Source organism: Sander vitreus, chromosome 6 (assembly GCF_031162955.1).
Source record: "Sander vitreus isolate 19-12246 chromosome 6, sanVit1, whole genome shotgun sequence".
Lineage (NCBI taxonomy): Eukaryota > Metazoa > Chordata > Actinopteri > Perciformes > Percidae > Sander > Sander vitreus.
Window position 1 is genome coordinate 14431839 of NC_135860.1, and position 16149 is coordinate 14447987.

Consider the following 16149-nt stretch of genomic DNA (forward strand, 5'->3'; position numbering starts at 1 on the left):
TCACAGTTTGAAATCTCCTGACCTCTCACTCTCACAGCTCTGGACAAAAAACATGTTCTAGCATGAGGAAGCAGAAGCTCTGAGAACAAGAAAAAGTGTTTTTTCTGTTGGGTGCCATTGCTCCCGACATATCTGTAAGCAGCATTGAGTGTTATTTACTCACGGTAATGTCTCAGCTGTGTGTGCTGGATTATATAGTCCTGCAAAAAAAGACCTCTTAACAGTAACAAGATCAAGGACAAGGATGTTAAAATCTCCACCTATCGGCAAAATGTCACTTGACATCTCTTGCACATATTGCGTCTACTTTTTCAATACTTTATAATCAGATACAGCATAAGATTCCCAGAGTGAATATTTGACCCTTCATGCAGTGGAGAGTAAAAGACTGGCTTAAGATGCTAAATCTGTGAAGCAGACCTTCCACATAAACGCCTTTAGAGTCTTCAGAATTCAGTTCAGTTTTTTTTTTTATTCTGGGAGTTTTCACTTCACTTGTTTTAGTTTTAGTTTAAGTAACGCATTTAGGAATATTTTCAATGGCCCTCACAGCTGATCAATATACCAAACTTTATAATATATAAAAGTGTTATTTGCCAAGTACATTTACACATACAAGGAATGTGTCCTCTACATTTAACCCATCCTAACTAATTAGGAGCAGTGGGCAGCCATAGTCTGGCGCCCGGGGGCCAACTCCAGTTGTAATGCTGGAGTTGGCCTACATCAAGGGCAAATGGCAGGAGTTCCCTAGCATGCATGTCTTTATGGTGGGAGCACCCTTATATATATATATATATATATATATATATATATATATATATATATATATATATATATATATATATATATATATATATATATATATATATATATATGAGAGAGAGAGAAGTAAAACAGCAGTAGCTGTGCAACCACAATTGTAGAAATTATTGCCTGATATACATAATAGAGAATTGAAGTGTTTGTCTTTGTCTTTGACAGCCTCAAGCTTTAAAGATGTAGTAAGGTAATTATTCATTTGTTAAGTAATTATGACATTAAATTATTAATATTGCTAGTTTAAAAGTTTGACTCTGATGATAACACTAGACAGCCCAATACTTCCCACAAAAAATCACATATTTTTTAAATAATTTCTCAAATTGCAAATTCTAAATATCACCAAAAATAATTTGAAGAAAGGAGTCTATAATTGAAATAACACATTTGCATTAACACATTCATTACTGAAGATGCCACATCACAACACACCCAGGTTTGGGAAATCTGTTTATTTTAATGCTATTAACATTTTCTATATAGTGCTTTACTAATGCATTATTTACTATAAGAGTTCTGTTAGAAGCATCAACAACAACACATCAGTAGTGTAGTCTACGTGATACGCAGGTATACACCGTATACCCACTAAGAAAGGATTTCCATATACCCACTTAAAAATGCCCAATGACACGCAACAACATACTTTCCATTAAATCTTTGATATATTTTGAATTGTCATCTGTGTTTTTCTTCACATAAGCGAAATAAAGGTATTTCCACCATAAACTAGTGCATAAAAGTGTATCTGAATACAGGAAATGAAGTCGTTGATGCTCAAAACTTCCCTGGGGAGGACACCCAGACCCCCCACTATGATATGGCCCCCCCTCCCCCAAAGGCAGATTCTGGCCAATATTTACAGTACAGTATACCCACTACAATACATTAGACTACACCACTGCAACACATGGTTCCCAATGAGTTCTCATGTGTTATTGAATATATCTTATGTGTAAAACTTTGGGTTGCAAAAGCCTCTGATGATTATTATTGAATAATTATGCAGCCTTGATGAATCTGTGTGCTATTTAAATTCCAGGTTATGAATACTAGTCGGGGCTTTTACGATACTTCCTTTTCGGATGTAAGCAGTTTGTTTGTTCTAAATAAAATCTAAACAAACCGTGTCTGCTTGGCTGTAGCTACGTGTGTCAGGTAGCCAATAACAGTGCAATTATTTCTGCTGTGTGCTCACAAAGCAGGCACTTCCAGCGTGTCACGCAAACTGTGATGAATGTGGATGAACCAGAATATGACGAACGAGGTGAAAACACATTAGCTGTTTTGACGTTAGGCTATAATAATAATAATATATAATAGTTATGTCAACAAATGTGCAAAACCTTTTTGTGAATGTGTTAATGTGTTAATTTCGCATGTTGTGCATACACAAAAATCCAAGGATGCTCTGAAAAACATTGCAAACACTAACTTTTAATACTAAAAAAGGTGAACAAGATGTCACATGAAAGAGGTAAACATACATCAAAATAATTTAATGCCTGATTTTGGATACTTTACATTGATTCATACATTAAATTGGCCTCAGAAAAGTCACTTTCTGGATGCAGCCCTAATCTTCAAAAACAGGAATCAGTTAATATTGGCCGGGCATTTCTAGTGTTAAACACCTCTCATCTTTCTAACACCTTGCGCCATGTTTAAGTTATGGCTGTTGAGTGCAAATGAGCTCCAGTTGAGTTGAGCTGAGCAGATCCGTTTTCAGTGTGCTGGTTGAAGCTTCACAGACCCATGGCCCTTTACGTTAAAGTGAGCTCGCTGCGTGAAAGGTATTTCTAAATGCATCCCATGCGTGCCGTACAGGCAGGGGGTCTTGGTTCTGCATACTGGACTGCGAGCTGTGACAAAGTTAGGATTATGAGACTGGCTTTTATTTGAACACACCAAAACCAGACACAAACGAGCTAAAGTCAGTCACACTTCACATGGCAGCAAAGCAAAGCAGCCTCCTTCCTCCTTCCTTCCTTTCTTTCTCCCTTACTTTCATCCACTCTTAATGTGTGACACTTTGATAGTGAACATCCTTTTTCCCGTGTTCTGGTCTGTTGGCTTTACATTCAGATGGGTTGATAATTTGCATAGACTCAAAGGTCTCCCTTCTCTCCTGATGCTTTCTGACAACGGAGTGTCTATTCATCCTCTGTGTTAAGCATCCCTCCTAGGACATCGCCTGAATTGCTGTCTCATGCTGCTCCAAGTCTCGTTTAACACTGCAAGAAGTGCTGAGGAATTGGATTAGAAACATATTCCTTTAGAAAAAAAGCATTGCAGTCATCAAGGCAGGCTCGCATCTGAGGGTCTGAAATGGATAGTTCACTCCGATTTCAAAGCTTATCGCTTGTTTTTGTAAGTCACACCAAGTCAAGCTGAGTCCATATCACAGACACTGCTAGCTCTGTAGATACTGTTACAGTGGCATCGGACTGGGAGGGAAACGGAGAATATACATATATAGTATACAGGGCCCTTGTATGAGGAAGGCCCACAAAGATACTAGAATGAACAGCCGTTGATGTGGGGAGGGGTCCATAAAGAGAATGCTTATGTACAGGGTCCAGAATTTTGTGCTACACCCCTGTCTGTTATAGTCCCACCTAGGAGATTTGGAGAAACACACTAGGGTGTTTCAGCAGAGTAACAAGGAATTATGGTCCTAATAATGAGGAGGTAACTCTGATCACCCCAGTTCCTCTAAACCTCACATCACCTTTAGCGGCTGCTGTGATCATACTGTCACCAGCACACCTAAAATATGCCATTGGAGAACCAATAAAGTTTGAATATGCACAGGAGGGATAAGAAATAGCCACTTGTTTTTATTTCTGCTTGTTCCATTTGGTGATGAAACAAGAGTGTTTTGTTTGCAGTTTTGTAGATTTCAAACAGACCCTTTTTCAAAAGCACAGGAGTGTGACATTTAAAAAAAAAAAATATTCATAAATATGCAGTTGAGGGCCACATACAAAAAAAGTATTTTAGTCCAGAATACTGTTAGGCACCTCCCATATCCTCCCTCTATGTCACCAAAGACGTTTTTAAAAAAGAATTCTGTCTTCCTAGTCAAAATCAAAACATCATTTTGAAATTCACAAGGAGGACTGAACAAGAATCCAGAGTTATAAGGCAGTGAGGAAGGAAGTGGTGTGATGACTACAGTAGATAGTTGGCGAATACAGCAGTGAAGCCAAAACAGACATGAAGGATGAAACAGGCAAGTGAGAGTGATGGAGTGACAACTGAAAGAGGATGAAGATGGAACTGTGGAAGACAATGGAACAAAAGGACAAAGGTTATCAACTTTAGAGAGATATCATACTGTCAAAATAAATGTACCATCCATAGTATCCCTGTAGTGCAAATGCAGTGGTGGAAGATCTTTACTGCATGTTACTGCAGTAGCTGGTTTAGGTGCACTGTTAAAACGTAACTCTCGCCAAAATGCAACCTGGGGTCTTTTTGTGAATGTAGCCGAGTCAAACTTTCATTTAAAAGCATAATTAGGACGGAAGCGCCACTTTTAAGATTGACTGTATTTTCATTTTCGGTCAAATGGCCTTTTGAATGGGAGTGCTAGGGGCACTACTACGATCACATCAAAATCGCTATTTTTAAAACACTAAGAAGGCTCGACACAACATGAAACTTTGCTCGAAAGTATCACCAGGGACTCTACACATCAACTTGAGCATTGAGAACATTGTTTGTGTACACAGAGTTGACTAAAAAGAAAGGTTTTGAACAACTCACTTTAGCAGTTGGTTTTTCCGCTCATCGCCATCTTGCCAGTCAAAAAGTGGCGACGTAACAGGGAGGAGAGTAAAGACGGAAAGCTCCAAAAGCTTAGTTCCATATAAATGCACGGATAATTCGTTGTTCTGTCGTTAGTGAAAAACAATATTAACCTTGTAGTTGAAAAAGGAGCCTCATATAAGAATGACATTTCCTCCTATGGAGTCTGTTCATTCGCGTTCATTGGCAAAATCACAAGATAAATCTCGGGGGTCTGGGTGTGATTAAAGAGGTAGGTTAAAAAAAAATACAAAGTTCTGCTAGACAAATCCTTCTTAATTTTTTGGATTTGGATCTCATCTTATCTTTGAAATGAACTATTGGATAATTCTACTTCTTTGGACGTTAAACAGTTATTTAAATTAAACAACATGAAAGGTTTAGTTGGGAAATTGCTTTTTGAGTGAAACTGCGAATATCTCAAAGATCTGAAATATGACAAGGGGCCCAAAGCACAGTTAGGGGACACAAGTCAGAAAGTTCAAACCACTAGTTTATTCTGTGTGTTTATATTGTGTTTTATATAAGATACAATCTTAAACTAAAAGTAACTTATAATTGTAGTGGACTAAAACGTAGACTACAATATCCCTCTCTTAAATGTAGTAAAGAAGTATGAAGTAATATTAACTAGAAATACTCAAGTATCTCAACATTGTACTTTAACAGTATTTGAGTAGATAAGTACTTTCCACAACTAAGCAAATTAACTGCAAGTGATAGGCCTATACTCCGAGAAAAACTATAAGACCACTATGAAAGCAATGTATTACAAAGTAACATTGTAGGTGGATATAACAATAAAAATATATTGCAGCAATATTACAGAGGATGTTGAGAAACTGGAACAATATGACGTTAGTTTATTCATTTATAAATATTAAAAAATCGGGGTCCACCTCACGCACACATTCTCTAGGAGTATCATTTTCTACCACACAATTTCAGCATTCCAGACAGTGTCCCGGTGTTTTTACCAGCATCACATTTCTGCTGTGATTATGAAGCCTCTGCTCATTGTCTTTTTTATTACAGTTATTATTAATAAATCAAGCAAGCCGTGAAGCCCAAGCAGATAAGTTAGGGGGTACGGAGGAGGGGGCGGGCTGGAGGTGGTAATTGCTGGTGTAACAGTGTGTGCTTCCCCGCGGTGGCCTCGTAAGCGACCCGCTTTATTAGATCGGCCGGTATCGATCCTCGCTGCGCGGCGTTGACTAATCTCCAGGCGGGGAGAGAGAGAGAGAGAGCGCGGATCGATGAGCCTGGATTCAATCATGTCTGGAAACAGAGAAGGTAATTTATTGTAATCACGTGTGCTAAATGCAAAAAAAGTGAGAACAACGCGCCCGTGAGGTGCTCAAAGAGAACTGCAGCATCAAGGTGGAGGCTTTCAGTTAGTTTTCAGTTACATAAGCTGCACTCTTCAAATATGGATATTCAGTGAGACGCAGATGAGTCAATATGAGCCGGTTGGTTGACCTTTAGTAGTCTCTTCATGCTGCTGCACACCGCAAAACCTGATTTTCTCACGTTGACAGAAAACCATTTCACATTATTTACTAATACATTTTGATAGAGGCTGTCTTTCTTGTTCTTGTTGGATTTAGACATGGATTCATGAATAAGATACATTACGAGCAATATTTAAAGTCCAGTACGCTGCAGTCTGTATGCCAGACTCTTAAAATAGTAACATGACAATGGAAAAAGATGACACAGATTGATGTTTTATTCAACAGCAGAGAGAGCAATTACTTTAGCCTGAAACTCACGTGTAAACACACACACACACACACACACACACACACACACACACACACACACACACACACACACACACACACACACACACACACACACACACACTCTTAGCAATCTTATTCTGCTGATAGTCCACAAACTTTTTTTTTTTTTAAATGTCTATGTTTCGTTTTCAGTTGTATATGTGTGTAGGGGTTGACCCAAGATCTGAAATCCAGGCTCCATCAGCAACGGGTCACACGGTGAGAAGTGAGACTACATTAGGCACGGGAGTTTCGCTCCTCTTCTTCGTTCTCCAGGAGGTAGGCCGGCTTGTATCGTGTCACCCCCCTCTCATCCACTAACTGGAGGGAAGTGTTTCGACAGGTGTTGTCCATACTTCCCAGTGAAGTGTATCTGCAGGTCGACAGAGACGTTTAGGACCACGAATTCGGCACTTCAGCTGTGATGTTGTGAATAATGGATGATACCGAAAGTGTTAAAGATTTAATATACTCTTACCCTTTATCATAGAGAATACAGTACGGCACATGTAACATCCTCAAGAACGACCAGATGTCATGATACGTCCAGTCCTGTGGAGTGTTGGATGACATCGCATTTAATTAGTTTGTGATCGTTTCATGATTAGCTCAATCACTCATCCTCTGTGGATCCCTTTGAGATGCACTCATGTGATGAAGGGTTACATAAATGACCGTACAATGAGACAACTGGTGTGCTTGCTGTCACAGTATAACCGTTAACAGTCATTTCAAAAGGATTTGCCTTTTTTAAATACATTAGCTAATCTAATATACAGCAAAACATCTATTTCTCAGTAAGCCTGAGCAGATGAAAGAGCAGAAACATCAGAGATAGCTGCCTACAAAAGATGGACTTTATGATAAAAATATAAAAACCTGCACAATGTATTTCAATCCAGCACAACAGACCAGCAATAACTTCTATTAAGTGAAGCTTTTGATGTTAAATCTTTGTGTCACCGAGGTGTTTATTCACTGGATTACTGGATAGCATTATATTGTACAAGTGTACCTTGTATTGGTGTGTGTGTGAGGGGGGCAAAATCTTCATATCATTTAAAGCCTCACAAATGTAGTATTACTGCAGGGCTGTTGAATTGCATTACACTGTGCAGGTGCTGTGATATTTTGTTCACACCCTGTAGATCTGCACCCTGAAACTTCAGTCAAGATGACAAATAACATTAAGTGTAACAACGGGAAATTGCCTGGCTGGACTACTGAAAACAGATTTGTATTACCAGTCAAAAAGCAGTTTTTCCTGCAGCACTATGTACAGTGTAACTTAAAGGAACACACCGACGTATTGGGACTTTAGCTTATTCACCGTATCCCCCAGAGTTAGATAAGTCCATACATACCCTTCTCATCTCCGTGTCGTAACTCTGTCTGACGCACCCACCGCTAACCTAGCTTAGCACAGATCCTGGAGGTAACCGGCTCCATCTAGCCTACTGCTCCCAATAAGTAAAAAAATAACGCCAACATTTTCCTATTTAGGTGTTGTGATTTGTATAGTCACAGCGTGTACAAATAACAAGGTCACATGAGACACAGCCATCTTCTAACCGTATACAAACTGGGAACTATATTCTCAGAAGGCGAAGCACTGCTACTTCTGCTACTTGGGTGGAGTGATATTACTCCAACTCTGAGCGAACTCAGGTGCTGCGAGCAAATCACTCCGCCCAAGTAGCAGAAGTAGCAGTGCTTCGCCTTCTGAGAATATAGTTCCCAGTATGTATACGGTTAGAAGATGGCTGTGTCTCATGTGACCTTGTTATTTGTACACGCTGTGACTATACAAATCACAACACGTAAATAGGAAAATGTTGGCGTTATTTTGTCACTTATTGGGAGCAGTAGGCTAGATGGAGCCGGTTACCTCCAGGATCTGTGCTAAGCTAGGCTAGCAGAGGGTGCGTCTGACAGAGTTACAACACGCACGGAGATGAGAAGGGTATGTATGGACTTATCTAACTCTGGGGGATACGGTGAATAAGCTAAAGTCCCAATAAGTCGGCGTGTTCCTTTAAAAAAATGTTGGGACACTAAAGGACTGCTTGGCTTTTGTTTTTATTATTAAAGTCTGCAGGTGTTTTCAAGATAGATAAATAAATAAATGTCTAACTGTTACTTAAAAGGTACAGTTCACCCTAAAATCAAAAGTAAATCATTTCCCTCGTACCTGTAGTGTTATTTATCAATCTAGATAGTTTTGGTGCGAGTTACCCAGTGTTGGAGATATCGGCCGTTGAGATGTCTGCCTTCTCTTGAATATAATGGAACTAGATGGCACTCAGCTTGTGGTGCTCAAAGAACTATTTTCTTTCTACCGAACTACACCCGCCAACCATATCACCGCGCAGGACGAAGCATCCTCATGGACGAGAGGCTCGTCCTCCTTGGGTGAGCTGTGACTGTAGCTAACACTACAGCTCAGCTGAGGAGGACGCCATTAATGTTTACATCTCGCTCTGTCACAAGCATGAGCCTTTCGTCCGTGGGTATGCTTCCTTCTGTGTGGTGATACTGTTGGTGGGTGTAGTTTGGTAGAAAGTAACCGGGTCATGATTTCTGGAAAGAAATTTCTGGAGGGGGGACGGGGGGGGTGGTTTGGCGCTTTGAGCACCACAAGCTGAGTGCCATTTGGTTCCATTATATTCAAGAGAAGGCAGGCATCTCTATGGCCAATATCTCCAAAACTGGGCAACTCGCACCAAAACATCTGAATTGATAAATAACAATACAGGTAAGATGAAAAATATTTACTTTTGATTTTAGGGTGAACTGTCCCTTTAAGTAATGGCTAGACATGAAGGTTTACCTCAGCTGATTTGTATTTATTTATCTTAAAGACACCTGCAGACATTAATCATAAAAAAATAAAACCAAGTCCTTTATTGTCCCCACATTTTTAAAGTTACACTGTACATAATGCTGCAGGATTTACCTTGTGTCAATGTTAGTGGATGATCCTAGACCTTCTTACATAATACCTCTTACATTGTACCACCATACAATGAGAGAGAAAAATGAGACAGTATATCTCTATATGTAATTTGTCCTTTGTGTGTACGTCTCACTAGTAATGGGTTGACTCTCATGTAGTCTGGCCAGCCGGGGTCAGTGGGACACATGGCCGTGAGAGTGTGTGAGTAGGGGTCACTCCTCCTGGTGCCCATCAGGACAGCTTTCAGCTCTGGTCTCCTCTCCTGCACCTCACTCAGCGCCTGCTGTATACTGCCCTCCACAGAGAATATCTCCAAGTCATATCTATGGGAGACAGATCGCCAAATAATGAGTTGCTGAACTGTAACATAGAGGATTAGAACACAACTATTTGGACTGGCAATAGCGGTTATCCTGTTAAGTAGAATATATAATAAATGCATAAATCTACACACAAAAAAACCAAACAATCAGCTGTGTTTATTAGCAGTATGCAATAGGATAGACTGCTGGCTCACCTTTTTATCGTGTCTTCAAGGAATCTCTCCATTTCTGGGAATGGAGAGACAATTCGGATATACAGGGCTTTCACCTTGTCTTTACCATCTGGATATCGCCTAAGAGATGCAGGCGGAGGAAAAAAAAGATAAATAAAAAGCTACACAGATTAGATGTTTACCCTTGTCACTATCTCCCACTATCTGTCCAACACAGGTCAATAAAAGTCCAAATAGTGGTCTGTCATGTCCAAGACCTTTCTCAGTCTAGTTACTGCTAAACTCATTTTCTTCTTCACTTACTTCTTACAGTGATATGTAGTATCATTATGTTTTTAACTTGACTCTCCCTTTCATCTCTTCTATCTCTCAGGTCATTTGTTTTTCCTGATTAAATCACCCCTTCCCCTTAATGTTCTAATAGTCTCACCAGTCCTCTCCCCTCCTGTTACCGTTTCAGTGCTGCATAGTAGAGATGGAGCAACGCTGTGCAGTCTTTGCCTCCATTGAAGCCGATGCAGACTTCCTCTGTCGAATACTGATCCAGTGCAGCCTCTATCGTTTTCAGCGCAGACATAACTTTCTCACCCAACGCTGTGCCTGTGGGGAACGAAATCCACAGCGAGAGGACGTTTTACAGTGAATGCAGTCACAATTTGTTAGTTATAATATAAATGATCCCTCAATTATTATGTCAAATTCAGTTTAAATATCTGCTTTTCCTTTGTCTTATTTATCTTATTGATGCATGAGTATATCTCTGTTCAGTCTCATGCCAGTTATATTCTTTTTTTTATAACTCACTATGGTTTTACAGCAATAATTACTTTAATAACCTTTTTGCTTTCTTTATTGGTCCCAATGCCCATGTAAAGTATACGAGTGCTATGCAATATTCACTTTATATTAAGTTGACTTAGTTTAATTATCGCTTTCCACCACCCTCTGCCATCTTTCTCCCCCTCACCGCTGTTGGCCAGTGTGTACACCTCAGAAGTGGCGATGGACACCGGGTCAGTGACTAAGGGCACCACGCTTCCCTTGGGCAGCTTGTCCAGCAGCAGTGCCCGGGCTTTGTTCACCTCCTCCTGGCTATCTGAGTCAAGTACCAGCCTGACTCTGTGATAGTTGCTCAACCAGTCAGGGTAGGAGCCAAGAGCCACCTTCCGGCCCCAATCAGCCTGCAGTTTGGTCAGCACAGGGGCGATCTCTGCTTCGTCTGCATCCACAAACACCTAACGCAAAGATATTTGGTTATCAAAACACAGCATTCAGGTGGTTTTGTAAATGATAGGTATGGTCATGGTGTTACCTCATGGGTGTGAAAAGTGGTTCCTGAACCAGCAAAGAGGTGCTCCAGCCCATTGAAGGCCCTCTCCATCAGAGACGGGATCCCAGGAAAGATATACACGTTACGCACACTGACCTGGGAGAAGAAGGTGGACACATCATATACTGAAAGAATATGTGGGCCAAACAATCTGCGTTTTATTAAACCTACAGGTTCATTGATTCTGTGTTTATTTCCTGTTTCAGGTACATCGACCAACACTTCTAATGACATGTATTTGAAAAGGTAGTTAACATCTTGAAACTAATCTTAGTACCTTTTTTTGTTATTACACAGTTTTAAAGCCTGTCAAACAGTCTAGCTTCTATTTAATGCCTGTAAACATATATTGATATTAAATATGATTGTGCCAATGTATTATCTTTAAGTGAGCAGCTGTACTTGAAAGACAAGTTGTCAGTTGTTTTCGGTCTGACCTAATTTCAGTTGTTCATGGAAGGCATGGCCTCTAGTGAATCATACGTTCTCAATGTGTTATGGTTCAGTCAATGTAATGTTTAGTATAGCCTAAAGTATGAATTAATGTAGTTAATGCAAACATTTGTGTCATAACTTAATTTCATCATTGGCACTAATTACTCATTTCACTTCAGCGAAGTACATGCTGTTTTGTGCATGTCTAATTGAAACTGTTCAGTCTAAATATAATTATAAAGTTACTTAAGATGTTAACCATACAGAGTACTATAGTCTTCATTAAGGAAAAAACATGTATTGTTTGAATTTCTGCTAACTGCTTTCAGGCGTGTATTCCTTAAACTGCTGTTTTTTTGTAAATATTCAGTATAATTTTGCCCTTTGTGAGAAGCCTCTTTTCACTCCTGCAGTCTCTGCTAAGCAGTTGATGTTACAATCTGTCTTCTGAAATAACCCCAGAACAGGATGGAACCGGCGGAACATTATTCTGGCATCTTCCTGAAAGTTGTGTCAGCTAAACAAATGTTGTTTGCCCCCAAAAGCCTACTGGAAAGGTAATACACAGAACAACAGATATTTGGGCCAACAATTTTAACAAAAAGTTGCAGGTCAGTCAGCAGGTGGAGGGTAATGATCCTTTATATCCAACATAGTCTCGCAATGCCAGACCTTCCTCCGCAGCGCTGCGGAGGAGGGTCTGGCTAGTCCACACAACATTCCTGGATGGGAGAAAAACGTGCTCTGGTTTATTGCCATTTCTTTAAACCAATCACAATTGTCTGGGGCGACGCTACGGCCCGGACACAATGACGGTGCCTCTGCAAAAAAGCCTCGGGAAGGAACTTGTTTTGGTGGAACATGTGCAACAGAAAACTCAGATTGGACAGATAGTCTAGCTAGCTGTCTGGATTTACCCCGCAGAGATCTGAGGAGCAGTTAACCATAGTCCTCATGAATCCACCAGAGTTTAAAATGCCAACGCGAAGAAATCGGAAAGTGACGGACATCCGGCGGAATTTCCAGCGGCACCTGAACAATCCCGGAAGTGGAACGTTGTCGATATAAACTATATCCAACATGATACAGCATCAGCAACAATTGCAGCTTGATGAAAAATATAAGCTAATCTCCCAACATCCTGCCTTCACTCACCAGTGGGTAGCGGAGCAGTTGTCCAGTCTGAGGGTCAGTTCCATAGTTGAGTTTGGCTGAGTGAGGCACCATGGCCAGCTTCATAGCAGCACGGTTTTTATCCAACGCCCCGAAGAATTCCTCAACCAGTCGGGTGAGCTCAGGGTGGGGATATAACTCCTCTTGGAATGCCATGGCAACGCTCTCAAAGGTGACGTCATCATGGGTGGGGCCTATGCCCCCTGCGGTGATGAGGTGTGTAAACTGAGGGGAAAGGAGGGCCACCTCTTTGGCAATGACCTCCTGTACATCTGGTATGACTGTTATGCGCTGCACAGACACTCCGAGCTTTCTTAATGCTCGTGTCAGAAAGGCACTGTTTGTGTCCAGTGTGTGACCCTGGGAGACGAAAGACGAGAAGAGACACTCGATTAGTTTCAATCCAGTGTTTTTCACCCTCACTTGAACATTACATTCAAAGACTTAACAATGACTCCAAGGTCTTGCTTGAGGAAATTCAATGACTCGCAGTGAGCATGTTTTGAGGCTGACACATGACATTGGACAAAATCAAAGCCTTCATGTTTAAATCATGATCATGTCAACTTGTCAAGTCAAGAACTAGTGGTGATCTTGTCATTCTAAAACCAAGCACTGCTGTCACATCAATTAACCATCACAGGGTTTTCCTTGGGTTAGACAGTGCGAATCCTGGACTGCATAGGGGTCCAAAGAGCTGAGGTTTACTGATGAATTGGGGTGTCATGTTAGAATGTATATCAATAAAATTATACTTTCAAGTTCACAGATTTGTTAGAAAAAAAGTGAGGGTTCATTTAGATGTTCTGAAATTCACAAACTTACAAGGATTCTTAGTGGGATACTGTCAATCACACAAATACAGCTTAGTCGTACAAACAAGTATTTAGCAACACTAAATCACCTTGAGTATCTCATCTCCAATGATGAGAATGGCTGCAGTGGGAGCATCCCTGTTGGCTGCAAAGGACGGACTGGAGCCCTGGAGGTTTGTAGACATGGTTGCTTTGGAGAGCTGTGCCGCCAGTCTCCTCACTCGCACCAATGTTCTACTCAGTTTGGGAAAAGCAAGGCTAAAAGACAAAGGAATAATCCTCTTAAACACTGTTCATCAAGGCTTTGCATGTATATTTTGCTCTCTGAACAAAGCCACAAGTCTCCCTGGGCAGTAGCAAATCTATCTTGACATACAGTAAAATGCAATGTATCTTAAATGTAATTTAAATTTATATACTTTTTGTTGCTTTTGTGATGACCCATTATGCTATGAGTAAATTTCGAATTTTCAATCTTACGTCAGCATGAAGAATCCATACGGAGTATACCAAAATGTTTCATTACAGTTCAGGCCTTCTTCTTCATAACCTGTCTCCTATCAGGGAGTATCCTGGAAGAGACACACAAAGGAGCAGATTAGAGAAAGAAAGAAAGGGGAAAGTGTGCACAATTTGTGCATTTCAGCAGCACAGACAGTGCATCAACTAACAATGAGTTCTTATCAGGTGTTTCTTGACATAATGTCAACAGGCTGAAGAAATGATGAGTAAGATATTGCACTTGGCTTATTACAAATAATTTATCTCTGGGGGAAAATATTCTAATTATATGGAATGAGTCTGTTGACTGTACTTTTAATAGTATGTAGTTGGACCACAGTGGCCACATATGCATCAATGACACTGATACACCTTCATACTGGATAACCAAGCTATAAACTGGTGACATTGCAAGTTTAGTCTGTCTACAAGTTATCTGAAGCACATGTGAAGGATTGAGAAATAATGCTAAAACATGCCAATAGGAGTGAAGACAAATTCGCTGACATGGAAATGCAGTGAAGAGGACTTCAATATATGCAAGGAACTGAGAGGAGGTGGCTCAAAGGACAGCTGCCAGCGGTCTAACGTTCAATTCAATTCAATTTATTTATAGTATCAAATCACAACAAGAGTTATCTCGAGACACATAGAGTAGGTCTAGACCACACTCTGTAATTTACAAAGCCCCAACTATTACAGTGAATGCCTCAAGAGTCAGACAGTCTCGGTGCGGGACGTTCAACTACATCCCATACCGGTGGTTATAACTATCTCTCTGTATGTTAACGTTTAGCCTTTACGTTGTTTGTATTCTATGGATACGAGTCATAGGACTAATAGGAGATGCTTCTACAGTATCTTCATTTGACTGCACTGCGATAACACCAGTTACAACTTACCCGACGAAATATGAACTGAACCTCATGCAAATGTATAAAGAAACTAACGTTACCACAAAATGTTGCTTAACATCAATCAAAGAGTCAGGTACTTAGCTATATGACAAATCTTAGCTAAGTATCCTTGCTAGGTTACTTGACCCAGAGTTGGAGAGGCACTAGCAACAAGCAAGCACTAGCATTCAAGTACACATTTATAGGAGCTTATGTTCTGTCTAAACTGCCGATTTCTCTCCACTACCACATACTGTGAAGAATACAATATATTGTTTCTATAACTTGGTAACCAAAGTCATTAAAGCCCGAAGAAACTTACTCCTGAGGCGCTTATGACCTCGTTACGTATCCAACCGTTTGTGAGTACATGTCACTGAAAACATAAGTCGTTAGCCGTCCAATCACAAATAAGAAACGGATTCCCGAGAGGTCCGAGAGCCAATCAGGTTTACGGAGGGCCGTCTTAAACGGTCAGTCTTTTTTATGTACCCGGAAGTAACTGAAAGATGGTCATGTTGTGCTAGAATCAGTATAGACGATGCGGAGCAGTATCGTTTGGCCAAAGTAACGTTGAATACGATAAGTATGCAATCAGCAACACGAACGTCAGCGATAACTCGTCTATCTGCGAGTTGACACTTTGCACCATCTCCACTCAGATAACATGTATGGAATGGATGTATTAAGAGAACGATCACATGCTGCTAACAGCTGTCAAGACTTCTTCGACTTCTTCTCGTCTGCCCAAATCAAAAGAGATTGTTGTAACACGTCTGCCTCTGCTGGCTGGAGGAGCCAATAACCGATGATTGACAGGCGACATGGCGAATGATGATGGCATGTCTGGAACCGCGAGTCTGGCTCCGCTGCTCTGCATAATTATTCAAACTTAATGGAAGGTGAATTGCTTATTTTTCACAGTAGGCTGCTTTCCTTGAGAATATATTGATACATTATAGGCAAAGAATAAAAAGGATTACATTTAAGTTCTGAGGGTGGTATTCATCATGCCAAAAAACGTTAGTCCATTTAAGCAATTATATAATATTTAGCTGTCAGAACATTTAAGTGTAATATAGCCTTGGTGTTTGACCTTATTATTATTTTTAGGCTACCTTTTTAAGT

General features: G+C 40.4%; 1 protein-coding gene across 1 annotated transcript; it reads right to left on the reverse strand.

The window, feature by feature from the left end:
- Positions 1 to 6346: 6346 nt before the first annotated feature.
- On the reverse strand, positions 6347 to 15764 carry flad1 (flavin adenine dinucleotide synthetase 1). Its single transcript, XM_078252890.1, has 11 exons — positions 15344 to 15764; positions 14105 to 14196; positions 13714 to 13882; positions 12792 to 13169; positions 11184 to 11297; positions 10839 to 11106; positions 10324 to 10471; positions 9893 to 9991; positions 9509 to 9698; positions 6898 to 6971; positions 6347 to 6792 (listed from the first exon to the last, which is right to left on the reverse strand). Exons 2-11 carry the CDS (start codon positions 14110 to 14112, stop codon positions 6657 to 6659), a joined length of 1584 nt encoding a protein of 527 aa, XP_078109016.1. The 5' UTR covers positions 14113 to 14196; positions 15344 to 15764; the 3' UTR covers positions 6347 to 6656.
- Between the last annotated feature and the right edge of the window lie 385 nt (positions 15765 to 16149).